Source organism: Convolutriloba macropyga, chromosome 5 (assembly GCF_964194025.1).
Source record: "Convolutriloba macropyga chromosome 5, txConMacr16.3, whole genome shotgun sequence".
NCBI lineage: Eukaryota > Metazoa > Xenacoelomorpha > Acoela > Convolutidae > Convolutriloba > Convolutriloba macropyga.
Genome location: NC_134472.1, coordinates 54,176,413 through 54,204,393, shown reverse-complemented (window position 1 = coordinate 54,204,393; position 27,981 = coordinate 54,176,413). Strand labels below are relative to the sequence as shown.

At 37.0% G+C, this 27,981-nt stretch overlaps 3 protein-coding genes across 3 annotated transcripts in view; all 3 read right to left on the bottom strand.

Annotated features, from left to right (window-relative positions):
- LOC142339478 (uncharacterized) overlaps positions 1 to 23,348 on the bottom strand; it is a 604,341-nt gene extending 580,993 nt beyond the window's left edge. The window contains exon 1 of the mRNA XM_075389522.1: positions 23,326 to 23,348. The gene's annotated coding sequence lies outside the window, so the exon portion shown is untranslated. The remainder of the gene's footprint in view (positions 1 to 23,325) is intronic.
- LOC142339477 (uncharacterized) overlaps positions 1 to 23,352 on the bottom strand; it is a 50,319-nt gene extending 26,967 nt beyond the window's left edge. The window contains exon 1 of the mRNA XM_075389520.1: positions 23,327 to 23,352. The gene's annotated coding sequence lies outside the window, so the exon portion shown is untranslated. The remainder of the gene's footprint in view (positions 1 to 23,326) is intronic.
- LOC142339476 (ATP-dependent RNA helicase TDRD9-like) lies at positions 7,468 to 27,236 on the bottom strand. Its single transcript, XM_075389519.1, has 5 exons — positions 26,884 to 27,236; positions 26,597 to 26,754; positions 12,915 to 15,390; positions 12,352 to 12,455; positions 7,468 to 8,974 (listed from the first exon to the last, which is right to left on the bottom strand). The coding sequence occupies exons 1-5, from the start codon at positions 27,178 to 27,180 to the stop codon at positions 7,606 to 7,608; spliced, it is 4,404 nt and encodes a 1,467-aa protein (XP_075245634.1). The 5' UTR covers positions 27,181 to 27,236; the 3' UTR covers positions 7,468 to 7,605.
- Positions 27,237 to 27,981: the final 745 nt, after the last annotated feature.

Genomic DNA, 27,981 nt, shown 5'->3' with positions numbered 1-27,981 from the left:
CTAAACCTTGTATTGGAGTCCCAAGGCAAACTGTTAAGTTATCAAACAAATTAAAAAGCTAACCCGATAAAGAAAATGCTCTGCCAGAGTGCGTAACATTCTCTGAACCGCCGTCGCCTATGCTATGACAAATGTTCAGCGATTCCACAACTGTTTTTCAGCTCTGTAGGTGTAAACCTCAAAGTGTTCCTCCTACTTTTCCTGACAACTTACTGTTTGAAGTGTTCTCGTTCCCTGCAAATGCACAAGTAGTTGTTAAAATAGCCAATAAATTTGATTTCAAGAATTTATCGACTGGAGACAATTATGCAGGCAAAGTATTGCAAGCTATTGCCCATGTCATTGCAACGCGTCTAAAAATCACTAAACATGGGTTTCAAACATTGACATTTCCAGAGTGAATTAAAATGACCATAGGTAATAACGTTCCCCAACCCGCTCTGAATTGGATGAAACTCCTTACAGGCCCATTTTTCTTCAGTGAAGTCTTAGATGTCTATGTTCAACGTGCAAATTACAATTTTGAAATCTTAAATATTGTTTATAGCAAGCAGTTTCATTTTCCATAAAGCATAATTGCACTGATGACATCAAAACATTAACTCCTCTGCTAATTTCTTTCTTGATTCAAAAAGACATTTGAAACAAACGATCGAGAAAAACTACTGGAAAAACTTTTTTTCTACGACGTTTGTGGAAGTGCCTTTAATTTATTCAGAAGTTATTAATCTAACAGAGTACAGAGAGTTTAGTTGAAAGTTAGCACGTCAGCCTGGCTTAAAAGCTCTTAAGGAACATTACAAGGATTCTTCTTCGGTCCCCTTCTTTTCCTTATTTTAATAAAAAGACCCTATTTGTTGCTAACATTTTGACTTTTTCTTGCTTGCAGACGACACGAACTTGTCGGGCATTGGTATCTCTCCTGATGGTATTGCTAAAGAACCTAAAGTCTGAGTGATTGGCTGATTGCCAACAAACGTTTGTATCACCATAGGAAAAAACTTTTCTAAAGAAACAAAAAAACAGTTCTTTTCGAACCTTCGCTTCTCGTGTTTCAGGGTGGTCGCTTTTTAGGTCCTTGGGACTCTTAAGCTGACCTCTCTGGGTTCCGAGAGTGCATTATTCTGTTACTTTGTTTAATTTATTTAAGTTGAAAAAGACTGTGTCGCTGTGCAATTATCTAAGAAACGAATTCTTCTCAATAGTTATTTTGGGTTAAAAAAATACTGAGATATCTTAAACTCTCCCCTTATCACACTATATTGAAAAAGCGTTCACCTCCAAATCAAATTGATATCAAATGCAACAAGCCTGATCCTTGTTACTTTATCCCAGTTAATGAAGGTGAATTTCTCCTTGACCGTCCTGGTTGATTCTTATCAATCACGCTCTAACAAGATAACAATCTTAAACTATTGTCTAAAAATTACACTTAATTCAATATCATAAACAATCTATGTTTTTTTTTATTGAGACACAGTGGCAATATCATCTCACAAAGCAATATCTGGATATAATGGAATCGAAAGGATTTGACGTTGGCTGAGAAACCAATCAGTCACTTATGAAAACTCCACGCACCTGGATCTCTTTTTAATCAAAAACAGAAACTAGCGAAAGTACCCGAAACTTATTAATTTCCTGTTTTCCTGATAAATTTCTAATTCTGTTTTTATGTGGCAAAAAAACACGAGCAGTTGATAACAATAGTATCCCTCGAGCTACAAGCAATGGGCTACGTTTTAAGAAACACGATTTGGGAAAATCAGATAACATTGAGCACAATGACATAAATGATTCATTTTAGGATTTCCAGAATGTTACTTCTGAGGTCACTGACCACTTCGCAACCTTGCGAATTTTCAGACAATTAGAGAAGCGCTCAATATTTTTTCTAAAAGGCTAAGAAGTTGCGATTAAAACGGAAAAAATCCACACAGAGTAGAAGGTTGACCCAACTGATGACATGAGGGAAGAGACATTCAAAAACCTGTGCGAGAAGTTTGAGATGGAGACTTCAAAAAAATTCATAATTTCAGACGGAATTAAATCTTGTATTAGATTCCCAAGGCAAACCGTTAATTTATCAAACAAATTAAAAAGCCAAACCGATAAAGAAAAAGCTCTGCCAGAGTGCGTAACATTCTCTGAACCGCCGTCGCCTATGCTATGGCAAATGTTGAGCGATTCCACGACTGCTTTTCAGCTGTAGGTGCAAACCTCAAATTGTTCCTACTTTTCCTGACAGCTAACTGTTTTAAATGTTCTCGTTCCTGCAAATGCACAAGAAGTTGGTGAAATAGCCAACAATTTTGATTTCAAGAAAAATTATCGCCTGGAGACAATTATGCAGGCTAAATATTGCAGGCTATTGTCCCTGTGATTGCAACGCGTATCAAAATTTGAAACAATGACATTTCCCGAGTGAATTAAAAAGACCAAAGGTAATAACCTTCCACAAATCGCTCTGAAGTGGATGAAACCCCTTACACGCCGATTTCTCCTCTGAATAAAAAGTTTTCAGTGAAGTATTTGAAAGGTTTGTGTACAATCGGACAAAATATTTTTAAAATTTTTATATCTTTTATAGCGAGCAGTTCCATTATCCAAAAAAGCATAGTTGCAGTGATGACATCAAAACATTAACTTCTCTACTTTTTCTCGATTTCTTTCTCGATTCACAACTGTCGATTCAAAAAACTGTCGATTCAAAAAACTATCTTGCTACAGAATTATTTGAAGTGCCTTTAAATTATTTAGAAGTTATTTATCTAACAGGGTACGGAGATTTCAGATAAAAGTTAGCAACTTAACCTGGCTTAACACATTTTAAGGACCTTTACAAGGATCTTTCATGGTTCCCCTTCTGTTCCTTATTTTAATAAATGATCTCCCTCCTTGTTGCTAAAATGTTGACGTATTTTTGTTTGCAGACAACACCAACTTGTCGGTCGTTGGCATCTCTCCTGATAGTATTGCTAGAGAATCTAATTTCTGTGAAAGATTGGCTGTTAGCCAAATAAGTACTGAATTGTAACAAAGCCGTTACAATAGGCTGTCCTCTCTGGGTTCCGAGAGTGCATTATTCATTTACTTGTTTGATTTATTTTAGTTCAAAGATTTTGTTGCTGTGCAATTATCTAAGAATTAAAGTCTTTCCAATAGTTATTTCGTGTTAAAAAATTCTGAATTATTTTAGACTCTGCCCTCATCACACTATATTGAAAAAGCGTTCTCCTCCAATACCAATTGATATCAAATGCAACCAGCCTAATCCTTGTTACTTTAACCCAGTTTATGAAGGTACATTGCTACTTGACCGTCCTGGTTGACTCTAATGCGCCACGCTCTAAGATGACCTTCTTCAACTATTGTCTAGAAATAACATCAAGTTCAATACCATAAACAATCTGTGGTTTTTTAATTTAGACGCAATGGCAACATCATCTCACAAAGCAATATCTGGATATTATGGAATCGAATGGATTCAACGTTGGCAGAGAAACCAATCAGTGACTAATAAAACCTCCACGCAACTGGATCACTTTATCAAAAACAAAATTAGCTAAAAAAATAAATTTCCTGTTGTCCTGTTAAATTCCTAATTCTGTTTTGGGGCATAAAAACACGAGCAGCTGATAAGAATAGTATCTTTTGGATACCAGTTTTCTAGAATTTGATCACCAAACAATGAGCTACGTTTTAAAAAAGAAATACAATTTGGGAAAATCAGATATCATTGAGCACAATGATATAGATGATTCATTTTTGGATTTTCATAATGTTATTTCTGAGGTCAATGACCATTTCGCACAATTGCAAATGTTCAGAAAATTTTTTAAATATGCTAAGAAGTCGGGATTCAAACGTAAAAAAAATACAGACCATAGAAGGTGGACCCAAGTGATGATACGAGACATTCAAAAACCTGAGGGAGAAGTTTGAGGAGATGGAAACCTCAAAAATCATTTGAATGCAAGTCTCAAGGCAAACTTTTAAGTTATCAATTAATTTCAAATGTCAAACCGTAAAAGGCAAGGCTCTACCAGCGCTCGTATTCGGTTCTAAACCACCTTCGCCGGTGGCAATTGTTGAACGATTCAACGACTGTTTTTAACTGTAGGTAAAATCCCCTTGGTGACCTTCCAATTTTTCGTGAGCGCTTACCATTTTTTATGTACTTGTTCCCTGCAAATGATCTAGAAGTTCAGCAATAACCAAAGATTTCGATAACAAACATTTTTCTGGAGACAATTATCCAAGCAAAAAATTGAAAGCGATTGCCCCTGGAATTGTAGCGCCACTCAAAATCAGTAAACCAGAGCTTCAAACAAAAACATTTCCCAATTGAATTAGATTGAGCAAAGGTAATACCTCGTTTTGAGAGGCTTATGCACAATCGTACATATTACTATTTTGTAAAATTTAAATCCTTTAATTGCAATTTGATTTTCCAAAGCATAGTTGCATTGACGGATAGTTGAATTGACGGATAGTTGCATTGACGGATAATTGCATTGAGGACATTAAAACAATTAAAACATTAAAAGTCCTCTACAAATTTTTCTTGATTCAAAAAGACATTCAATACTGTCGATCAAGAAAAACTACTGAAAAATTTATCTTGCTACGGTATCCGTGGAAGTGCCTTTAATTGGTTCAGATTTTATTTGTTTGAGAGAGTACAGAGGGTTTAGAGTCAGCCTGGCGCAATACACCTGTGTAACTTTACTTGTCGGGGTGTGTCCTGATGGTATTGCTGGTGACTCAAATTGTGTGATTGATTAGCTGAACGCCAACAAATTAGTACACAACATTAACAAAACCGTTTGTACAACCATAGAAAAAATTTTCAAAAAAATTTAAAATAACAGTTGTCAAATCTCGTGTTTCAGGGTTGTAGGTCCTCGGGCCTCCTAGGGTGTCATCTCTGAGTTCGAGAGTGCGTTATTCCGTTTAATTTAGTTAAGTTTAAGATTTTCTGTCGCTGTGCATTTATCTATCTGAGAATAAATTCGTTTGCTTTCGAGCTGTGAAACTACATTCGTTATTATGCTCAAATCTCTGGTTGAGAGCAAATCATGCCACGCAAAAATCAAGTCAACAAGCACGAGAAGTAGGCAAAATTTCAATTCAATCAGGTAAAAAAATTTCGCGAATTTTAGGCATGATGTCCCGAGGAACCGAAAGATTACTGAGTGCGCATTTAAAAACAAATGTGTATCTCTCAGATAACCAAGAGAACGTTCAGCTTGCCAGAAAGGGGCCGCACGACACTCACGGAAATGCCTGAGGATACCAAAACTAGAGAGTTCCACAAAAACAGAAAATTACGGTTTTTCTACCAAATGTCCTACCTTGACCCCGAATATGATTTCCTGATAATTTGTTTCCCAGAGAAATAACGCTCAGTTAATGTGAAGTAAGCAAACTGCATATTGAGAATGAGGTAGATGAGGCAAACAAAATTGCGAGCGATTGGTCACAAAAATACAAACAAAGAATGACAAACATAACCGACAAACGTCGGGCAAATTGCTGTTAAATGACCGGCGAGCGGTTGGCGTCGTCAGTAGCTAGCCACGGTTTAGTGATGCTAGCTTCAGCTTGATTCGACTCTGCACCTTTTAGTTTTCTAGCCTTGTAAATAATGAAGCAAAATATTGCAAAATTTAAAAGGAAAGCTTCCAGATTTTGCAGTGAAAATGTTCAAATTTATTTTTTTTCTCTGGAGTTATGTCAAGTAACCCATCTGCAGAGCTTGAAAAACTTCGTTGGCCAGCAATCATGGTTAAAATATTCAAAAAATTTGAAAACAATCGCCAATTTTAACAAAATCTTGCTAAAATTCAAGATATTAAAATTTTCAAAACCAATTAATTGTCTCAAGAGACTATCCAGTATCCCTAATTCAAGCTTTAAATAGTTTCACTGGCTCATAAAGCTCCATAAACTTGGAACATGATAATTTTCCAAGAATTTAAAATTAAATTTTACTCAAAAAATTGCTAAAGCTGGTGTCATTAAAATATTTATAACCATTCCGTTAACCCTAGAAACTAGGCGACAGCTTACCATCAAACCTTGGAGGAGGCTCCGAGGACCCTCGTAGCAGAAAAAGATGAAAAAATCAAAGATTCATAAATTTGTAAAAATTGCAAATTTTTTTAAAAATTGCTGATATTAAAATCTTGAAAAACATTCCATTACATCTAGAAGCTATGCAATAACCTATTATCAAACCCTAGAGAAAGCTATGTGGCTCTTGAGGCTGGAGAAACCTAAAAAATGACCAACAAAATCAAAAAAATTCAAAAAAAATTGAAAAAAATTGCAAGTTGAATAAAAAACTGCTAAAAGTTGTGATAAAAAATTTGAAAACTAATCCATAGCCGAAAACATTTTACAGTAACTTTTTATCAAACGATTACAGAGATTTTCTGTTAAAAACTGCTAAAATTTGTCATATTAAAAACTGAAAGCTATTCCATGGCAAATAATTTTTTTCAGTCAAACCCTTAAGGACGTTTTCTGGCCACTGCATCACGAAAGACAAGGATAATAAAAATTAAATGTCAAAAACTGAAAAAATTTGCACGTTTTGTCAAAAAATGCTAAAAGGCGTGATATTAAAATGTTGAAGCCATTTCACTACCACTAGAAACTATGCAGTAACGTATTATAAAACCCTAGAGGGGTCTCCTTGACACCTAGGGCTGAAAGAACTCAAAAACTGACAAACATTTTCAAAAAGCTTGAAAAAATTGTGAAAATTAATAAAAAATTGGGTGTTTTTAGCGATCAGTTGTTCGTCAGTAGCCACGAGGGAGGGGGAGCACCGGGGGGCTGATAGGGAGGGAGGGAGGATGGGCAACAGTGGGGTGGGGGGCAACAGCGCGGTGGGGGATGGGGGCAATAGTGGGGGGGGGGGGGGGGTCAACAGTGGGGTGTCTTCAACATCTAAGAACCGCCTTTCACACCATAAATATAAGTCTCCAAAACAGTTTGAGCTGAAACAGAGCTGAAAGGCTCGAAGAGCACTTAATGCCTGCTGGGCGCTACCTGTTTATCCCGTTTCTGAGGACGAAAAGTCAAAAGCGTCAGAAAAATCGGTCCAGCGAAAAATTGCATTAAAAAGACCCACAAGACTAATATAATTGCTACAAACTTCGTTTGAGAGCAATTAAAAATAAAAACCGAAAACGGCAAGAATCTGCACGTACCCTTTCTGTTTATGGTTGCATATAATTTGCTAACACTAGGCGCACGTGCTAATGATTTGCAAGGCAATTGAAAACTTTATTTAAAAGGCGCATATTGTACTCACCTGTTAAACTGAAATCGCTGTTTAGAGTACAGCTAAATAATTTTTGATATAAACGAATGTATTGTTTAATGGATTCATCAACGGAATCTTCATTTTATTCAGTGGCTTTCAAACTTTTATAGACAGGACAGCAAAAAATAAAATTTTGAGTATAGTTCAATTATTAGAGTATAAATTAACTACAGCTAGAAATAAAATATTTTCTAATCAAAGCGCACAACGAGATGCTACAATTAATTCCAATAAGCACGAATCATGGTGAGTAAAACCAAAATCATTCATACTTTCTTTATTGAAGGAAAACTCAAGTCACTTTCCCGTCGCTGTGGGTAGAGCTTTTTGAATAAATAAAACGGTGTTTTATCGAAACTGACATCAAAACAGTACGGAGGATTACTGCTTCTTTCCTCATCTATTGGCTCGTAGAATTCTTTGGAACTTCCACACCAATTAAACTCATCGAAAGGCACATTTTCTGCATCATGCAGTTGTCGTTTTTTGGATAACAGTTTACTTGCGATTTGACGAATTGCTGATATGTGAGCTTTTTGCTTCTCGACTGTGTTCGGTCGGAATTTCGGTTCTGTGGGACCAAGCAGGCAATTCAAGTGGTGACGCAATGTGTTCAGCTTGAGATAATCTTCATTAGTAAACACGACACCGATATGAATTTCGGCGTCCATCGCTTCGTGAACTAATTGGATTCCACCTTCACTTGTTTCAAGTTGACCTGATCCGCACAAAGCACTTGAATGATACTTTCTCGTCTTATCAACTCGGATCTTAGCTTGTGGTGTAAACATCAAACTTACTAGCTCCATGTAACCTCTTTGTTTGTCAATAAGAGTAGTGTTTCTTAAGACAGCTGAACGATCTTTGTCTGAGATTTGTACGGACGCCGCTATTAGCATCTTTTCTTCCCTCAGCTCAGGGTTCTCATCCAAGGCAATGGAGTTGATACTGTCGGGTGCAACTCTTAATTTAACGTTATTTCTTCTAGGATTAAGTTGCTCAGTTACTCCATGGAATCTCAGTTCTAAAGGACTGAAAGGTCCTAGCAATTCCACTTCTCCGTATCTTCTGACGCCATTGATTTCTATACTTGCATCTTCGATTGCTGCATCGCAGCTATTTTGAAGTCGTTTCAAGTTCTCTTTTCGCTCCAAATTGTTCCTTAGAGAAGCGAACGATTCTTCTGTTTCGACACAAAAACCATGTGCAAACGCATATTGCTTGCAGTCAACTAAACCTTCCTTTCTAATGCTTTCAATAAACTCTCTAGGGTTGTTTTTGAATCTTGCAGAATTCCTCAATTTCAAATGTCGCACTGGATATGCATACAGATCGCCATGCACTATTGCCCCATCAGTAACTGAGAAGATAACAACATCAAAAACGTAGCCCTTAGAATAATAATCGTTCATAAGTTCCCACATTTCTTCCTTATGCGAAGCTAAATCGTTCATACTTAACAAAGGTGGTTTTACGTTTGAGAAAGCAATCCCAAACGCCTGAAACTCGATGTGTCTGAGTTCTTCGTACTCAGGCAAAATGTCCTTCAGCGATCGGTTGGGAACTTCAGCGGTGTTACCGTAATCCACAAACAATATTTTACACTGCTTCCCTTTTACATCAACAATTTCGCACCTGAAACAAGACAGATGTCAGTTGAAAGTGGCAATTAAAAGAGCGATATCGCAGACTTACTTAAGGTAGCCTATCATACCGTGACGTCCTTCGTTGCTACCGAATTACTCACTTGAACGCAAATATCGAAGAACATAGCCAGCAGATTGCCGGAAAATAGCCGCGATAGACGCTTGTGGCCTTCCGTGAATTGAAACAAGTATAGAAATAAAATAGACAGATTGACCACTAGTCCTTTAATAGACCACTAGAGTTTTTGGTTAGATTCGGTCTATAAGGACAACGCGCTCAGAGAGCTATTTCAAAATTGACATTCGAAATCAAAAACTCAAGACTAATACTCAAGAATTAGGGCATATAAGTTTGGCACTACTTAGATGCACACTATTGATCTTTAAATAAAATGTTCATAAAATGTTCCATAAGTGAGTTCCAGAGTCAATTTTTGAGTGAGGTAAGTCACGCAATTGACCTAAAAGCAGAAATGACGTCACGCACACAAATTTTAACTGCAAAGCAATAGAAGTAAATTCCAAGAAGTCAGGTAGTAAGAATCATCGATGGAGACGACGAATTAAAAAAACATAGCAGGACAAGTCCTGACGCACAATTCAAAGAATTTTCATTGACTAGACAAACAATTAGACCAAGAACAGACTATGAGTGAATTGGGAAAGCCATTTCTAAAAAAAATCAGTTGAAAAAATTGAAAAAAAAAACAGAAAATCAATGTCAAACGGCCGCATGTGAACAAAAAACCATAATCGAGAAATAGAAATTTGTTTCAAACAAAAAACTAGGCCTAGAATGAACTATTAATGGAGTGGGGAAAACCACTTAGAAAAAAATCCGATCCAAAAAAAATCGAAAAAACAGTAAAAATCAGAGTGAAATTGCCGCATGGGAACAAAAAACCACTAGCGAGAAAGCGAATTTTTGTTCAAACACCGTTTTCTCACTCTTCTGCAAATGTAGAGCAAAAAATATTCACGCCGCAAAACCACTTGCTTTTTCGCTCCATTTCCTGTTTCGGCGTGACCAAAATCACTACTCAAATTTGACTTCAAAAATCATGAAAATGTGTGAACAGATCTTAAAAACATAGCTGGCAGATTGCCAGAAAATAGCCGCAATAGATTCGTAGATCGGCAGTCTAAAAAAACAGTAAAAAAGACAGACCAATAAAATTTGTCTTTTCATTGAAGGCTGATCTGTTATATTTTGATTAAAAATCTGTATAAGTTATTGCTGCCTCTATTAGCTGATCTCAAATAACCTTCATTTAGAGTGACACACACCCATTTGACCTTAACTCTTTGAATTAAAGTAAATAAAAGTCAATTTCAAAGTGAGGACGTCATTTTTGAGAGTGAGGTAAGTCAAGTGTGACCAAAAATTTAATCACACGAATGAACAAAAAAAACTCGCTCCACTAAGAGTGAAAAAAGACGTCACGCATGCAATTCAGTTGAAATTGAATGAACGAATGAACAAAAAGTAGCTGTGACGTCATATGGTCTTAACAAAAATCATGACGACGAAATAAAAAAAAACATAGCAGGACAAGTCCTGACGTACAATTCAAAGAATTTTCATTGACTGAACAAAAAACTAGACCTGGAATGAACTATGAATGGATTGGGAAAACCATTTAGAAAAAAAAATCCGATCCAAAAAATCGAAAAATTAGTAAAAACCAAAGTGAAATTGCCGCATGTGACCAAAAAACCACCAGCGAGAAAGCGAATTTTTGTTCAAACGCCGTTTTCTCACTCTACTTTAAAATTAGAGCGAAAAAAATTCACGCCGCAAGACCACTCGCTTTTTCGCTCCACTTCCTGTTTCGGCGTGACCAAAATCACCACTCCAATTTGACTTCAAAAACCATGAATATGTGTGAACAGATCTTAAAAAAAAGACAGCGCCCCAATACAGTTCAAATTCTTTGAATTGTAAAAAACCAAGAGAAGGCCAATAATAGCCCCAGCTATCGCTGTGCTGCTATTAAAAAAAGACAGCGCCGTAAGACAATTCAAATTCTTTGAATTGTATAAAACCACGATGTCCCCAATAATAGCCGCTATCGCTTCGCGGTTATTAAATATATAAAAGGATGGAAAAATTGTTGTAACGTATCCCTTGGAATATTCTTGACAAACTTGTTATCTCTTATAACCTATTCTACCTTCCTCTCTTGCCAAGTTCACATTGAACAAGTACAGCATCTTGTAAAGCTATCTAAGTTTATATTGGGAGCAATTTATAAATTGTGAGAGGGGGGATTAGTCACAAACTCTAAAATCAGCCCTTCACACCATGGATTTCTTAAACAGTGTTTATTAAACAGTTTCGGTGAATCGCAGTTACAGACTAGTGAGCCATGACCCGTAAGTCTCTAAGAAGGTTTAATGCCCACCGGGCCTCACTTATTTATCTCGTTCTTGAAGACAAAAGCGCCAGACAAAAAAAGATCAGCAAAAATCGGAAAAGATTGTTTGAGAGCAATTAAATATAACCCACTAGCGTCGGACGAAGTGCTCTCAATTTACTGGTGAACGCTGGCTTCATTAATAGCTAGCTACAATTTAGGGAAGCTAGCTGTGGCTCGGTTGCATGACAAAATACTCAATGCCCAAACACCCTGTGCCATTATCCCCAATTTATTCCTTTTTATCTTTTCGTTCAATAATCCGATTACAAATTAGCACTCGTATTACAAGCATGTTTTCTCACAATTAAGCTGATATTTTAATCCCATGTTCGGTTGTGACACTTTCATATCAAGTCCATGAGCCACTGAGGCATGGCCATATCCACTAACTAAATATTATGCTAAATTATTGCTCTGGTAGTTTCAACGTTAGAATAGAACATTGGGTATACTTTGGATATTTTGTCACATTGGGTATTTTGTCCTGACTCCCTGTAGCTCAATTGAAGAGGCGTGGGAGGAGCGCCGAGGGGGGAGCAGATATGGGGGTGGGGGCGCATGCGGGGGGACCGTGCTGGATTGCGATTACAACGACGTGCAGGGGGTGGTGTGTGTGTGTGTGTGTGTGGGGGGGGGGGGGGGGGGGGTGAACTTCACACTATGTATTTATGTCTCCAAAACAGCTTCCGGGAATCGCATACTTAGATTCTAGTACGCCGAAAGGATATAGAAGAACTTAATGCACTCTGGGCGTTACATATTTATCCCGTTTTTGATTTCGAAAAGTCAAGAGTCAGGCGAAAAATAGCATAAAAAAGACCACAAGTCTCATATAATTGCTACAAACTTAAGAACAATTTTAAAAAAAATCAAGCATTTAGGAGCTATGAATATTGATGACAATTGAAATCTAAGAATGAATGATGTTGACGATGTAAATCCTAACCTATACATAGTATCAGAGTCTTCTTCGTTGGGGTCCTTTGCCAGGCAAACAGTTCCTTTCTGAATCATCCTTCTGGGAATTGCAATGGTGTCCTTGTTGCTGATCTTAAAACGGAGGAAGAAAACTCAACCAAAAATAACAAGAACAACCAATCGTGCTATGCAGGTTAAACGCCACAGGACAAACAAATACCTCAACTTTAACTATTGTTTGAATCTCTCACCGCGTCTCCATTCATTAATACAAGCAAAATTGCTTAAAAACTCAGTAATAAGTTATCAAACTTGCTATTTACAGTCAAATTAAATAATCGAAGAGCTATTCAAAGAAGCCTAAAATCACTTGATTTTCGTAGTTAGATGTTTACCAAAATCCATTAAAGCGTATTTCGTAGACCAACTCTACAGGCTACCCTTAATTTAGCCCACAATTATAGGAAATCAGCTGCCTAAATAGCGTCCTATAGTGCAACTAGCATAACGGAGAGCAACTGAGCAGCTTTTCAGATGATAGCAACCCAATGTAGGATCAATGAAATGTAAGGAGAGGAGTATTTCGATTACCTGTATATCCTTAATCATCTCTTCAATCTTTACAATTTTCTCCCTGCTTTCGGAATCACGTCTCTGTGCAAAGAAGAGGCATGCATGTTTAGCATGACATGGTTCGCATATCAACGAATGTTGCCCAATGTCGATCTGCATGCTCTTACGCGTCGAAGCAGTACCACGCAGAACTAGACCACGATTGCCTCTATGAAAATTATCGCTCTCCTCGTCGTCTGCGGAATTCATGGGAACATCAAGATGTACGTAAACACTTGTTCTCGGCGTGTAAAGGTCATCCGAATTCAAGTTATTGACCGTTCTCGAATCAAGCTTTGTAAAGTCAATTTTGGGCTGACGCAGTTTGCTCACAGATCTCATTTTCAACGCGCAGTAAATTGCCTTGTTAATAGTATTCTTAACCAAATGATTCGAAACAGCTGATTCATCAAAGACTGCGAACAATTTTGAATCTCTGATGTGCAGTTCAATTTTAGGAGAATGCTTCAGACATGTTCGGAACATATTATCTAACTGATATTTTACACACGCTAGTTCTTCAATCCTCAATCCTGGCGGAAAATTCCTGAACGCTACAGTCTGTTTTGGAGGCCAACTTTGAGAGTCGGCGTCGATAACTGCCGCCTCTGGTGTTTCAGATGTGAAGTAGAGAGGAAAAAACGCTCCACAGATGGCTAATTTTAGAAACTTTAATCTAGTTTCATGGTCCAAATTCTCCTCTTCAAATTGAGAATGAGGGTAAATTTCCTCCCTTTTAAGAATGTCTCTAATTTTACCTGTTAAATGCTTGATAGGTTTAATCTTTTTCTCATCAACAAAATTTTGCTGGCACCAATTGGATATTTCCTGTCGTTTTTCTTTGCTACATTCATCGTAATCAACATCAAATAGCTCTTGATAATTCTGATACACATGCAATAAGGCAAACAAATCACTACACGTACCCTTGGCCCATTCTAAACGTTTTTCAAAAGCATCCAACCTCTTGTCAAAAGGGTCCCTGAACAGGCCACGATCGTTTAAACAAGCAGCAATTATAATTGTGTCTTCCAAGACCCCAAAAACCCAGCCAAACATTATTAATTTTGACAATCTTACATCTAAAGGTAGCATCGCACTAATTTTCCCCAGGTATGTCAACTCCCCGTCTTCAAGAGACAATCGGTTTTTGTTACTGCTTGTTCTTCTGAAGTGGGATAGATTGCCCATGTGTTTCAATGACCTTATTGAGGCCAAAATATCATTGAAATCAGGAGGCTCAATCGCAATTGCAAGTAAGTCTTTCGGAGATCCCATATCGAACATTTTCAGATTCAATATCAGAGGATCCAATGGAGCTCTTCTTAATTCACAGATTGAGTGTTCACGCAACTCTTCATAAAACCATTCTGTAATTAACCGATAACAATAGCCTTTTTGTACCCGACCCGCGCGACCTTGTCTTTGTACACAGTTGGATTTGGAAGCCCAGACAACTTTCAATTGCTGGAAAGACGAATCCTTATCGCGAACCGATTCTTTCGAGAGGCAAAAATCAATAACATACAAGACATCGCAAACAGTAATAGAAGATTCCGCAATGTTTGTGGACAAAATAACTTTTCGACATTTTTCATCGACTCTTTCAAACATTTGATCCTGGTTCTTCAAGGGCTTCTCCGAGTGAAGAAGATAAATTTTCCAGTTATTGCGTTCCATAAGAGGGCACATTCGATCGTACATGTCTGACATATCAGCCCATCCGGGCAAAAATACAAGGACACCTCCACGAGTCCTTCGCCCTGAACGATGTTCAACCTCATCGAAATGTTGAATAAGTTTGATAGCAACTTCAACTTGGTACTGGTCAATAGCTGGACTTTCTTTTTCAAATTGCAGACTTTCAAATCTCTGTGGCTGATACAACTTGGCAAAATTTTCCAAATAGTATACGTCTACTGGATGCGTTCTGGATTCGATGATAATACATGGAGGCTTCGTTACGGGACCTGAAGCGCTAGATTTGAAATAATCGACAAATAGTTCAGTATCACAGGTTGCCGACATCAAAATAATTTTCACATTCGGAGCCTTTGCTCTCAACTTTTTCACCAGTAGCATTGCGAAATCAGTATCTTGGTCACGCTCGTGTATTTCGTCTAGAATAATATGAGTGAAATTACTAAGAGTCTTGGTTTGTACAATATGTTTCAAAAGAACTCCAGTTGTGACGTAAGTTAGCTGCGTTTCCCCCTGAGTGTACTCGCTTTGTAAACCCACTTGGTACCCTATCAATCTTCCCACTGTCAGCTTGCGCACTTTGTTCACGTAACGACAGACTGACAAAGCTGCAATCTTTCTAGGCTGTGTCACTACACAGTTGAAGTTGACTCTTCTCTGCCTGCAATTATCCATCAAGTATTGTGGCACTTGAGTCGTTTTTCCGGAAGCAGTTCCACCTTTGATCAATATAGTTGAATTCTGATCCACTGCTCTAAATAATATATATATATATATATATATATATATATATATATATAAATCGATAATATGTGCAATTGTTACCATAGTTTGATATATATGACAAGATAGCTATTATGATTTTCATTTGTCAAAAAATTACTACACAATGTATATATAATCTGTGTTTGTGTGAAATAGCCCGTACAGAACAGTTGTCACTTTTGTCATTTATTTTCAGCTATCTTATATATGTCATATATATCAAACTATGGTAACATCAGTTTCCGTGAAATTATATTATAACGAATAAATTTATAATAACACAGTTATTAACATTTACACAGGACCGTATGGCTGAACAATACACTAGCGCTGAAAATCGATAAAATTAATTGCACAGTTAATTTGTACATCAGATACCTGTGGAAAAATTGAGTTGACAACGTATCAATTACACGAGAAAACCGACTATCCTCGGGCAAATTGCTCTCACACGACTGGCGATCAAAGGAGTGAGGGGGGGGGGGGGTGATGGGGTAGGGTTGTGGCAGAGGTGGACGAGAGGGTTCCAAAATGACGGCTGGGGGGTTGGTGGTGGGAGGAGCGACAGAGGGGGTCAAACTTGTAAGATTAAGAACCACCCTTTCACACCTTTAACTGTTTCCACAAAACAGTTTCAGTGAATCGCACACTTCGAGACTAGTAAGGCGTAAAGCTCTAAGAGGGCTGCTCAACCACTTAATGCCTCCGCGCGTTACATGTTTATCCCATTTTTGAGGACGAAAAATCAAATGGCTCAGACAAAAAACCGTATAAAAAAGACCACAGGAGTAACATAATTGACACAATCTGTTTGAGAGCAATCAAAACAAATTTTAAAAAATTGAAAATTTTCTACAACTAACAAAACTGAAATCCTCTCTAACCAGACATATTGACTACTTCCCCGTTTGCCTTGAACCACACTTGGGACTGATGTCCATTTTTCATTTGATCGCAAGTGTGATCACATCCATAACAAAACAAGACTGAATCCAATCATGAATCACCACTTGAACAGCTTGTATATGACCTCATTAATTTTCATCTAATAAAATTTCTCAATTAGCAATTTTAATTGAGTGAAGTAAGCAATTATTTCTTTTCTGCAAACACATAAAAATAAATAGAGTTTATGTACCCTGATCTAAATCCAACAGAGGCCACCAAATCTTGATAATTATGAAGTTGTTTCTTATTATTGATTACTGTTTGAAATTTTGTTCGAAAAAGGGATAGAAATCCTGGATCTCACTGTTGATTGGTAAAAATAATTGTTTACTTGGTAAAATTGTTTTTTCTGCTAAAAAAATGCATGTGTTAATTTCATTTCGTTTGTCTTAGTATTCATTCTAGTGAAACAAATAAATTTTATCCCACTGATAATATACTTTATTCATTAACAAAATTTTAAATACATTTTATTTACTTTTTATTCTGAAAGTAGTGTATTTCCACTTCATCTGGTAGAGAATAGAGCCAAAAATTTAGATGAGCCAGGTCGGAAGATTATGTGGGAAAGCACATTAGCGAGCTTCTTTGTCTTTCGTTATATATTATAAATTTTCTTTTTGTTTCGGCGCACATTAGTGCTCAACTGGTTTTTCTGTTCAATCAATTTCCGTATCGATATCTTCACCATAAAGCGTTGTGCGTCGTATCATGGAAAGCCTGTGAAGCGCAGAATTTTAAATTCCATTTTTTTTAGAATTTCACTATTTTCGAAGAGTTAGAGAGGTTTATTGTTTTGTGAACGTTAGCCTAACTGCCCTTCTTTTGCCCAGTTTTCGTAATTTTAGCTTATTCAACCAATCTTCGCTAAAAATATGACAGAATTGTTAACAGTAGTCTCATTGGTTTTACACTTAAAGAGAAAAAAAGGTGTTGGTAAATTGTTTTAACCAACTTTTTAACTAAATTGTTGAAAACTCTGCAAAAAATAGCATCAAATATGCCTATTTTGCCCCTTTTGATCCAGTCTGACCAGTATTGCAGACATAAACAATGCTGACACAATCTTCATTTACTCAGATATGGGCTTATTGTACTAAGAGATAAAACAAATTGCCAATAAAAAATCGCAACTAAAAACAGGAAAATAATTCTTTAAAACAATCAGTGTCAAAGTAAAGGAAATCACGAGCTTTAGGAAAAAATAACTCCATAAGATCCATCATCTTAATCTCTAATAGCAGCCTACGAGTCTAGTCCCTATTGCTACAAGACAAAAAGTTCTAAAAATTTTTGAGAACAAGTAGTGCCAAAGTCACAAAAGTACTAGCTATCGACCCACACCGGTAATTACGTTCATTTAGGCCATAATATTAACAAGCAAAACCTGTCACTAATGACACTAATTGATAGGACACGAGTAATACTTAAAAACAGGGGAATATGCAAACATTCACTAATACTTATGACTACAAGTCCTAAGCTACAGCCCATTGATTCATTCAAGCAATTGCAAATAAAAGCCATTAGAAGACATGTATCAATTCCATAGCACTCGAGAGAAGAATCTCTGAACACAGAAGTCAAATTGCACGTGAAAAAATTTCCCTCTGAAAAACTGAAACTTTGTTCAAACTTTTAAGGTCTTTTGAAAAAAAAAATCGAGCATCAGACCTTCTTGATTTTTTGCCCCCTTTACTACTTCAGCATGACTTAAATCACCACTCTACTAATTTGACGTCTAATTGACGTGAAAAAGCCGGAAAAAAGGTGAACACAGCTTACAAAAGACAGCGCACCAATACAATCCAAACACTTTGGATTGTAAAAAGACAGAGCACCAACACAGCCTTTTAAACAGAAGTCAAATAGTCGCGCGTCAAAATCCAAAACGTCAAAAACTGAAAAAATTTCGAAACACCGATTTTTCACTCCAATTTAAAACAACTTCACAACCTAAAACTACTCGCTTTTCATATTGGTCTGAGGTCAGTAGTTTTCTCCAAAACCGTTTCAAAGTTTTTCACAGAACCGTGCAATACAGACTACTTTTCAAGTCCTGGAAATTGTTGTCACAACATTCAGGTCATAAAATTACTCTTTGACAGAATAAAGATCAAGATTCATTTGAGACAGAAAATTAGGGAGAAATAGCTGTCGCATCCGTATTAGGTATTAGAGAAACCCACCATAGCAAATGATCGGAAAAAACTTCCAGATGTTCTCAATACATACAAAGGCGTTTTCAAGTAGACGCTTTAAAATGAAAATTGCACTCATTTTTGCTTTTACGGAGGGCAAAATATGTTTTTTGCTTTCTCTGTTCATCTATATATAGATGTGTCTGCAAAATTTTAGATAACGACTCAAAGAACCATGACAATTTAGCATATTATGCCAATGTTATCCACCTTTTGAAGCAAGAAAAAATTAGTGCTGGAGCCTATAACAAAGGTGTCAAAATTACCAGTCTGCCAGTCAGTCGTTATTTGGATTGCAGAATACTATATTATAAATATTTGTGTCGATGATACTATATTATAAATATTTGTGTCGATAACGACTCAAAGAACCATGACAATTTAGCATATTATGCCAATGTTATCCACCTTTTGAAGCAAGAAAAAAATTAGTGCTGGAGCCTATAACAAAGGTGTCAAAATTACCAGTCTGCCAGTCAGTCGTTATTTGGATTGCAGAATACTATATTATAAATATTTGTGTCGATGACATCAGAGAATGAGAATAAAATCAACCTCACAAATAGGACAGACTGGAAGACGTATTATATAGGACGCAAGCAAGACGCATTTGTAAATTTAGGAACTCAGAACGGTGTTCAATCTCCTCGAACTAAAAAGAGGTCAATCAAAAGAAAGTCCCACCGAAAAGAAAGGGAGGTCGGTCAACTCGGGACAGCAAACCAACTCCTATTTATAATTATAGAACCTGATAGTAGTCAAAAAATAAAGCATCAGATGCGTAAGATTATTATTATTATTATTGGTTTAAGCACCATTTAAAATCTCAACAGTGCAGGAAAATAAAACAGATAAGTTTTGAGTTTTCTCCTGAATAAAATTTCAGATGGTATAAGTTTCAACTCAAAAGAGACTTTATTCCACTCGACAGCGACGGCATGCGAGAACGAACGTCTTCCAAAATTAGAGCGAAATTTGAAATCAAGTAAATTGTAAAAAAAATATTGAGACCTTGTAATCATCGTGTTTCGTTTCAATGAATCCGATAAATATAGTGGGATTTTGCCAGGCTGATGTACAAAGCGATGCGCATACAACATGATTTTGAAGATAATGCGTTGCCTAATTGGCAATCAGTGCAGCTGCTTCAGGTATGACGAGGTTGGTGTTGAAGTTGACAATCGAAAAATCAAACGCGCGGCAGAGTTCATTATTCGCTGAAGTTTTGCTAATAAAAAGTTTGGCAGACCGTAATAAAGTGAATTACAGTAGTCAACACGTGATAACACTAAAACTCTAATTAACTCAATTAGGACTGATGTTTTGACTTGATCTCGAATTGACCATACTTTACGGAGATGATAAAACGAATTCGAACAAACAAAGTTAATCTGTCGTTGCAGAGTAAGTTGACAATCAATATAACAACCTAGAAATTTACCTGTTCAGTGTAGTTACCATCTTCTGGCAGACGTAAGAGACCATGTTAAACAGTTTTACATTTCGGAATAATTATATACTCACTCTTATCCGCATTCAATTTCAATTTTGCATTGCTGAACCAACGTTGAATCGAGGTCAAAATATTATCAAACATGCATTGACTGAGGGTCGAACCGAATACAATATAAAGAAAGATATCATCTGCGTAGAAACGGTAGTTTATTTCTAATTCTTTCAGCTTATCTTCTAAAGGCAACATGTAACAAGAAAAAAGTAAGGACCAAGAACCGACCCTTTTGGCACACCCGTCTTAACTTTGAAATCACCAGAAAGACATCCTTTTATGAAAACTTGTTGCGAGCGATTCGAAAGACAATTTTTAATAAACAGTAACACGACAGATTGCAAACCAATCCTTTTCGCTAATATCTCAAATAAAAACTGATGATCAACTATATCAAACGCTGCGGACAAGTCTAATCCAATATACATCACGGAACCCGACTCGTCTAGACAACACAGAAGATCATTAAAGACTTTCAGTGAAGCCTTTTCCGTTGAATGCCAGCAACGTAAAGCACTCTGATACTTGCTCCTGAGATTATTAGATTCCAGATACAAATTAATTTGTTCAAAAACAGAAACTTTTGACATGAAACTTAGATTTGTAACAGGGCGATAAATCGACAACAATTCAGGATCAAGGTTAGACTTCTTTATGAGCGTCCTCACGACGCCTTATTTGAATTGATTTGGAAAGTACCCTGTCCGGAGAGTTGAATTAATTAATGGAATGAAGTAGTCCGGAGAATTTGTCAAAACACTGTACTGTTCGAAAATTTTGGTAGAAGTAATTTAAAACCACTCAGTGTAAAAACCTGAAAAGTGTCAAGGGAAGTTGTATGTGAATTATCCAATTTTACACCACTCGTTAGAGGTATTGAAACTAACACGGTTTCTATTTTCTTAACAAAGAAAGCATGAAACTTCTTTGCTAGGCATTCAGGCTCCCCTAGTTACTGCGGCAGGACAACATTATTTTTTCCTAAGAATTGCTGAAGTATAGAAATCCAAACACGCTTATTTTCACTAGCGACACATTTGTCAAGGTATTCACTTTTCTTTTTGGTAAACAGCAAAAAACTCCAAAACTGAATAAATAAACAGGCTTTTGTCTTGAGAATTTGCATTCTTTCGATCAGCCTTCTCAAATTTTCTTCTTGATCTTTTCATGGTTCTTAGCTCATCGTCAAAGAAAGGGCACGTATGATTTCGAACATATTTAATTTTCAGAGGATGGTTCTTATCGACAGAACTAACCTCCTTCATTAAAAAATTGTTCCAAACAGTTTCAGGATTATCTCTGTCGATCGGAGCAACAATATTTTCTGCAAACGCTTCCAAGTCAAAATTTCGCTAATTTCTGAACGAGGCCTGCTTGATAGCTAAATTCTCGTGCTTTTGCAGAAGATCAAAGTGCACAACTCCATGATCAGAGCTTGTAATGAAATTTACAAGAGGTTCTGATACTTCAACCTCCACGGATGTTATAACCTGGACTAAAATTCCACCACTTTTGTGAGTAGGCACAGTAACTTGCTGTTGCAAACCAAATTCATCCAAAAATGAAATCCGATTTCTTGAGGCATCATTTGATAGCAGCATAGAAATATCACCTACAATTAGTAATTTATTGAACAACAGCTTTCGCCTCAAAAAATGATGTTAACTCACTTATAAGTACACGAACATTGGTATTTGGTCGTCTGTATATACAAACCAAAAGATACACCAAATTGCCAAGCGTAAACTCAAGAAGCCAGCTCCGCCTTTGTTAAACACTTGATTGAAAAATTATCGACACGTACAGTTCCATCATAGAACACCGCTAATCCTCCACCATTTCTTTCTTTTCTGTTTGCACTCAAGTAATAATAACCATTTGAGCAACACTGCTGGAGAAAAAACTCATCAGTTGAGTTATCTTTGATCCAAGTTTCTGTTAAAACTATAAGGTTAATTTCATTAGCTTCAATAAGATTTCTTATTTGAGAGGTCTTGTTGCGAACCGATCTTGCATTATGTAAACAAACTTTTACACGGTCACTGACGGATTTAACATTAGATAGTCATGTATCAAAGGAGGCCAGCCACTCCCTCGCTTTCTGATTCGAATAAAAGTGCGAAAATGAAACATTTTCCGGCCAGAAATCGGGAGATTCGACTTGATCATTATCAAGTTTGAGAACACAGCGGAAAGATTTCAGACGAGATCCGTCTTTGGATATTTCACGAATACACAGTATATCAACTCCCTTCTTCTTGCAATATTCTGTAATATCATCTGTAGAGACAGAGTTGCTTAAACGACCAATGTAGAGATGCCGTCTTTTCGGTGGCCTTTTAATTGCGCTGACTGTCGTCTGATGATTAATATTTGTGCCCGTCTTGAAAATTTTTGGTTTTCTGTTTTGAGACTCTTTGTCAGCAAACAAATTTTCATTGCCTTCAGCTTTCCGTTGCTTTGAATTAGGATCGCTAGCAGTGCTGTCGGTCCGATTTCTGAAAGCAGCTCCAAGATACGGGTAATCCGGTTTCTTCAGAGAATTTATCTCCAGCTTCAGTGATTGAATTTCCAGCAAATTTACTTTTTCTAATTGAACTTCAAGAGCAGATATTCGATCAAGGGCTGATAAATCTGTTGTAGAGGTTGGCAAACAACTCGGACAAGACTAAAATATCATTTCAATGCATTTTTTCTGAGCAATTCCAAGGCAAGATCCATGAAAACATTTAGATTTACATCGAACGCATAAAACGTTCTTGTTCTGTATATAAACCCATGCACACAGTGCATGGCGGATTGGATGTGGGAGGCGGAGGGGATAAAGCCGTCATTGTTTAGGATAAATAAAGGCAGTCCGACGATTGCAGTAAGCGCTGATTAGGTCCTAATTGAACGAATAGCTCCTAAATAAACGAATAATCTAAATTCTATCTAAATAAGTAACTACAAGAAAAATAGAAAAATCAGTCCAACAAATGCGGAGAACCCTCGCGCCAAATGTTGACTGAGAAAAAAGTAAGATAACAGTGATACCTATCTGAGGCTTTGTATGGTTTGACAAGTAATAAATATGGTTTGCCTTCGTATGTTTTGACAAGTGATAAATTGCAACGATTATCGCAAAAGAATACCTTCCGCCGGAATCTGAAATCCCCTATAACTGGAGCTACCCAAAGAATGTCTATTGACCTCTATTGATCCAGTAAATGATTGCAATCAGAAGCTGAAACGAAATTAAATAGCCTCTCGGGTGCACATGGAGACTATTTAATAAGTTTATCACAACAATTAGGCTAAGATAGAGAAATTAAAGCATCACAATTACAATCAAAATAGATATGGCAAACAGCAGTCAAAAATGTGCACCGATTTTGAATCACGATTAGAAAAAGATATAGGAACAATTAGGACACCAGCCTCCCTTCCTCTATAATGGTTCCCAATGACGCTTCTACTATAGGGCGCCTGCGCATGGAGCGTGATCCACGGAGGCAGAGTATTTAGATACGTAAAAGCGCAAAACTTATTTTTGTCCTGTACGTAATCACGTCCGATTATGAAACGTCATTCTTATCGCTGATCCTGGAAGCCAATCTTTGTATGGCTTTTGATGCTGATTGACCAGATACTCCTGTGCATGAGAAGATTAACGAACAGAAGCTGGCTTTCTCGACTACAATTTTCCTTTGATCGTATTTCAGCTTCTTGATTGATCGGTATGCTTCTTGGGCAACTCTTAGCATACGGATTACACACTTTCACAGTTCTGCGAGACCGTGAATCCAAGAAGCCATTAACTTTGATAATTAGACGTCATCAGTAGTGATACTTCTATTTGCGAAGGTTTCACATTGCAAAGTCTGAAGACATGGCTCTACTTCGACATCATCGCAGACCTCATTGAGCGGGTTAACAAAAGAGTCAGGAATGTCACTGTGTCTGATGCGCGTATAGCCACCTTTTTGACAATGAAGAGCATGCGTTCCAGTAAAAATTTCCCCACACGCGCATGTTGATGGCAATACTACGAGATTCATCCATAATTAAGGTCAATTCCACCTCCCTTGGTTCATCAAAATGATACCTTTCCAATGGGGAGTGCGTTTAGCCAGCATGATGCTCCCTTTTCCATAGCCAAATCTAGTGAATAAGCCTCTTTTTTATTGATCAGATCTTTGACCGCGAACGTTTTCGCTCGAGCCTGTTCCTGCTTTTCTTCTCTAAAGGACTTTTTCCTGATGAAACTCTGCATCTACAGCGTTATAATTCTATAAAGGCTCACATATCCGAATAGATCTTTCATATTAGTTTGCTGTCTTCAGGTAGAAAAATGCTTAGGCCACCGTTTTTAACCAGAAGAGAGAAAACCATCGTCATTGTAAGAGGGATGGTTCAACACTGGTGACAAAACTAGACGAGCCTGTTTCTAAAATCCCTTAAGGGCGCTCCGCCGCACACCGGTAAATCATTAGCATAACGTATCTATTTTTTTTAATCTTCAAAAATGTAAAATTAAAGTTATAACCACAACAAAAACGTTTGGTTAAATATTTACATTTTCCAAATCGCCTCGTAAATATATGAATAGTTTCGTCTTTATACTTCAGTAGAACAAATTTCTAAAGCCTCTTACTTGTCTATCTATTGGAACACGTTCATGCAGTTTGACCATTGAACAAGTTCATCACAAAAATTAGGCTAGTTGATCACAAGTAAATCACAATAAGTATCACAACAATCAAAACTGCCAGCAGATAGCTGCGATATTGCCACTCCTAATCTCATCGGCTTGCTAATTCCGTTTAAAAGCAACTTCAACTGGGTACTGGTCAACAGTTGTTCCGTTTTTCTATTAAAAAAATGCGTCTAACATTAGTTCTACTGAGCTATTGCAGCTATCTATAAAACAGCCGGAAGATAGTTGCGAATTGAAGCTTCTAGCTAAGAACACAACCGAGACCAACGACAAAAAAGGAGCTTCTGAACCTTCGACATGAGTTTTTAAAGATTTGACGTTTGTTTTCAAACCAATTTCAAACACAAATGTGCCCTAAGCGATATAACGATGTGATTATCAAGTGTCGATCAAATAATTGAATAAATTATTTTCATGAGTGTAAGTATTGTATGACCAAAAACTATATAACACGATTGACCTAAAAACTCAAACCATGAGAGTGAAAAATGATATCACAAAAATAGCGCACAAATGCAGTTGCTGAGTGGCAAACTTACAAGCCTCGTGATCAAATGGTGATCACACAAATAGCAAAGACAACGAAATCAAAAACAGCCTGAAGAATACCGGAGTGAACTCGAAACATCGGAATTTCATTTTAAAACAGATCCGAAAAGAAAACGACCATTGGTGTAATAGTCTGCTAAAAACAAACAAAAAAATGAAAAGCAATCTAGTCACTATCTTAATCGAAGGAAAAAGGGTTGGCCAAAACAAACAGCATACCCGACTACTGAAAAATGAATTAACATACCGACTAACGTCAGAGGAACTGCTCTCGAACAATTTAGTTGTCGCTAGCTGAGGCATCGAGATTCTAGCTTCAGAGTGGGAGCATAAAACGGAGGGGGCGATAAGATGAGGGGCAGGCACATTTTCCTACAAATCAAGACTTCTTCAAGAACTTTGTTCATCGTCAGCTTTGCTGTGAGCTATCAGAGCTATCATAGCACATTAGTTTGTTACAATAGACAGATTGTACAAAAAATGTAATAAAAAATTACAAAGACAGTCAAAAAGTTTCTTTAAAACCTCCCAAAAATAACGGAGCAAAAAAGACTAAAGTTTCATCGGACTGACAGCTTTGCGCGAAAATTGGCGTTCACTTCCAATGAAGAATCTATTATGATCGAATTAAAAACATCAGTTAAAATTTACTCAATTTCCTAAAACTATGATATAAATAGACCTATGATTTGTAGGGCTATTGAAAAAAACTGAATCTTCAAAATAAATTATTGAACTACAAATTTGAAAATAATTAAAATGCTTGAAATCGCATTCAAAAAACTTTGAAACTGCTCAGGTCAAAACTCCGAAAATCCAATGAAAAGTTATGTCATATCTACTGCCACATATATTAATTGCACAGAAAACTGGTTAAAAATTTTAAATATGGAGAAAAAATATGGAAAAAATATTTGATAGTATTGTTTAAAATAATTAAACAATACTATCAAATTTTTTGGGCCCATTGTATAGTCAAAAAGTCATCTACTCAACGCAGCGCGTAAACAAACGTGTAAATTTTTAATAGCGGCATTTTTACAACTCTCTCATTTAGAAACCCCATGAATAAAAGTACTTCCCCTCAAACAAAAAAAAGATCGGCAGAAAACAACTCCTCTTAGAGTTGTAAAAAGCAAGATGAGACCAATAACAAGCCCGTTATCGCTTCGCTGCTATTAAAAGACGAGCCAGCCGACTAAAATGGTTGCTACTAACTTTGATTGAGAGCAATTAAAGAGCGCATATGTGAACTTTCAGAGCAGCTGACATGGCAGCTAATATCACTTACTCCAGAATTCGGTCCTTATACTTGTACACTGGTAGATATTTGTCGTAAAACATTTCGCCATCGTCATTACTTCTGGTACGATATCCGTGAAAACCCCCTGTTTCAGTTTCATCGTCTTGAATGACAGTAGACTCGGGCAGCATGAGGCTTTCAATATCCTGTAATAAGAAAATGTTCCGGTTGTAGAAAAACAATGATGAAAATGTCAAATGTTCGATCTATAATTTTAATTGCAAGCTCGAGACTGACGCAGATTAGAAACAAGGTGGAAATTTTGAACTGAATACCTCCATAGAGCCCCCAAAATTCATGGCATTTCTTGCTCCCAAAGAAAATTTTTGCTGTTCCCTTCTCTCTTCTCGTAAATGTGCTTTCTGTGCTCTTTCAACATAGCCAAAATCTTCTTTAAGAGGCTTCAGGACGCCCTCTCTTGACGTTGATTTAGATTTTTCAGCTAACTCAAGATACCTTTCATGTTCCATTTTCTTAACAGCGTTAACGATAGGATTAGGGTGGTAATCGTTTGAATTGGACTTGCGAGGCTCGTACTGGCCTCTGAAAAAGGCATTGATGTTGTCTGCCATTCTAAGTCAAAAACTCAAACTCAAAATCTGAAATATATGTTAAAGACTACTACTAATATCTCCTTGAAATTCGGAAAAATTGCCGCAAAACGCCTACTCTGTTTCTCGCTCGGACATTTCCAAAATATTAGATTATATTCTCGGTGCAGAAAGCATTCAAAAATCATCGGTCTTTACCATTGTAGCCCCCCCCCCCGCTTAGTGGTCAGATAACCTATGCCCCCCTCATTATAAATATACCATTATGAGGTGACTATAATTTCACGCGGGGCTATAACGGGAAAGACCCCAAAATCTTTGCTACCATCCTAATTGGAATCGCCCTACATCAAGTTCTCACGCGTTGTATTCGCTACCGACAAGGTAGGGTTGACTCAACATCAGCGAGCCAATGAAGAAGGCGAAAAGTTAAGTATAGATCACTTCCAAGCAATCAATCCCACTTTTGTGCCAATTTTAATCTCAGATCAAACTTAGAAAATGACATGCAAGAAAAATTGACGACTGAGTAAACACATGAACAAGTCAAGCCCTCAGTGCACTCTAGCAAGAGATAGTGACATTGAGTAAACACACTGTATAACATAAGGTATTTTGAGAAGATAATGCATGACCTATGCTAAGACATCTATAAAGAGCCATCACTTCACTTGCTAAATCTTTGAACAGAAATCTAAATTGTGCCTCAAACAGCACTTGCCTTGACAAATAGCTTGATGTCGTCTTGATTCATCAGAACTTTCTTTGACCTCAAAATTTTTTCAATTATTTGGACAACTATGTTACAACCACATGAACGAC

What these genes read in the sequence shown, in the direction of transcription:
- LOC142339476 (XM_075389519.1), bottom strand. Translation starts at nt 27,180, where the DNA reads ATGGCAGACAACATCAATGCCTTTTTCAGAGGCCAGTACGAGCCTCGC. An exon ending in ATTTTGGGGGCTCTATGGAG is followed by an intron (nt 26,755 to 26,883) that starts GTATTCAGTTCA and finishes TTCTTATTACAG; the next exon opens with GATATTGAAAGCCTCATGCT. An exon ending in TATAAGGACCGAATTCTGGA is followed by an intron (nt 15,391 to 26,596) that starts GTAAGTGATATT and finishes TATATTATTTAG; the next exon opens with AGCAGTGGATCAGAATTCAA.